The 2,059-nt window shown below is 48.0% G+C and overlaps 1 protein-coding gene across 2 annotated transcripts in view; it reads left to right on the forward strand.

The window, feature by feature from the left end:
- Positions 1-1,849, forward strand: part of LOC103370702 (UTP--glucose-1-phosphate uridylyltransferase) — a 15,046-nt gene extending 13,197 nt beyond the window's left edge. For both annotated transcript variants that reach the window (XM_008299843.1, XM_008299835.1), the window contains exons 8-10: positions 209-451; positions 609-713; positions 1,491-1,849. In XM_008299843.1, coding sequence (XP_008298065.1) covers positions 209-451; positions 609-713; positions 1,491-1,598 — 456 coding nt within the window. In that variant the 3' untranslated portion in view covers positions 1,599-1,849. The remainder of the gene's footprint in view (positions 1-208; positions 452-608; positions 714-1,490) is intronic.
- The last annotated feature ends 210 nt before the right edge of the window (positions 1,850-2,059 follow it).

The following is a 2,059-nucleotide window of genomic DNA, read 5'->3' on the forward strand; positions in this document are numbered from 1 at the left end:
TTTTTGGAGCATATGTTGTTTTTTAAATATACAATCTTCAGGTAAAGTACTTCAAGCACCGTATTTAAATGTGGATCTTGAGTTTATCCTGAAGTCGACCGTTTATGGTCTGATGTTGGTGTTTGTTAACGAGCCGGTTTGAAGTTTAAGGTCCTGCCACAGCCGCTGCCTTCCTCCTCTGAACTTAAACCCTTCCGTCTCCCTGCAGACACTGGACGGCGGTCTGAACGTCATCCAGCTGGAGACGGCCGTCGGCGCCGCCATCAAGAGCTTCGATAACGCCATGGGGGTGAACGTGCCCCGCAGCCGCTTCCTGCCAGTGAAGACGTCGTCAGACCTGCTGCTGGTGATGTCCAACCTGTACAGCCTGGACGCCGGCTCGCTCACCATGAGCAAGAAGAGGGAGTTCCCCACCACGCCACACGTCAAGCTGGGCAGCTCCTTCACCAAGGTCAGCAGACCTTTAAATGAAGTTCTAACAGGTTTAATCACTGCACGTTTAAAGTTTAATCCCTGATTTAAAACCTGAGGCCACAGGACAAAACAACAGAGTCTGGGAAGTGTCTGACGGAGGTCTCTGGACATTATTGTTGTTTTCTGTTCTGCAGGTTCAGGAGTTTCTGGCTCGGTTTGAAAACATCCCAGACATGTTGGAGCTGGATCACCTCACCGTGTCCGGAGACGTCACCTTCGGAAAGAACGTCTCTGTGAAGGTAAACGACATGTCTGACCTCAGAGCTTCAGCACGGCTGGTCGTTGAGGAAGATGATTCCAAATTATGTAGAAACGTTAGCGAGCTAAATTACAGAAGAGATTCTCAATGAGAGTTTAGCAACAGGAAAGAAAAACCGTGCACTACTTTTAGACGTGTAACAGATGTTTGAGCGAAGTCCAGCCAGACGGGACAGGAGCTAAAAACCTGCATCGTTTGTGTTGACGTCAGCCTGATATCTGCAGACAGCTGCTAGCCTGCGTTAGCCACCAGCAGGAACACACTGAGTCAAGAACACACACGTCCACTCACATGTCGGCTCGTGTGTCACAGACGTATGACATAATATCTCGTCAACAAACAGTTCTCAGATCAGCGAGGCCGAGATACCCACAGTCACACCAGTCTGCTGATAGTCCACCAACTATCACTGCTGTTAGCCGCACACAGCCTTTGTGAGTGTGTTTTAATAACTCAGTTTCCACAAAGAAGACAGCTTCACGTACATCGAACATTCATCTAACACACAGTTACTAAGAAAAGGAGGAAATGCAAGGATGAGTCTTGAGACTTTAAGAAGAGAATCTGCATCATTTAACTACAAATTGTGATTAATCCAGAAATCTTTTCCATGTTCTTATATGAAGTGGGTAAATGTTTGGGTGAGCAGAGCCTTTACTGGTACAGTTGAATATTTATCTTCTTTAATACTGAACAGAACAACAAACCAGATTTCTCTTTAGAACTAAGTCTGCCTTCCCTCTGCTGCCTCCTCCAGGGCACCGTCATCATCATAGCCAATCACGGGGACCGGATCGATATTCCTGCCGGAGCGATGCTGGAGAACAAGATTGTCTCGGGCAACCTGCGCATCCTCGACCACTGAAGGCCAAACGTGCTTCCATCCAAAGCCATTTGCACCCTGAAGAGGCTGAAAGAGGTTGTTTGTTTTGCTCGCTGATGGACGGCTGTTACCTGGGGTCAGCCTGAGAGGGTCAAAGGCCGACCTGCTGCCTCCTGCCTCCTGCCTACGCAAGCATTCAGCTCATCATGAACACACCTGCTGTTACTGCAGACAATCAGAGTCTGAGCCCGCTGTCTGTTTCTCACGTCAATATAAACGTGCAATATGGGTCAGCTGAGCCTCCTGTGGTTTTTACCTGAACACACGACACTGAAGCTTCACAGAACCTCTCAGTTTGAAATACGTTGAAGTGGCAATGGTTGTTCTTTATATTGTCATGTGCTTGGTTGTCTGTCTCCGAAGCTTTCTTTACTCCAGCGTATGAAAGTCCTCCAGCAGCAGGTCTGTAATAGCTGGTGATGAGTAACAGGAGAGAGCAGTGC

The sequence above is a fragment of the Stegastes partitus genome, unplaced genomic scaffold, assembly GCF_000690725.1.
Source record: "Stegastes partitus isolate 25-593 unplaced genomic scaffold, Stegastes_partitus-1.0.2 Scaffold31, whole genome shotgun sequence".
In the NCBI taxonomy this organism is placed as follows: Eukaryota; Metazoa; Chordata; class Actinopteri; family Pomacentridae; genus Stegastes; species Stegastes partitus.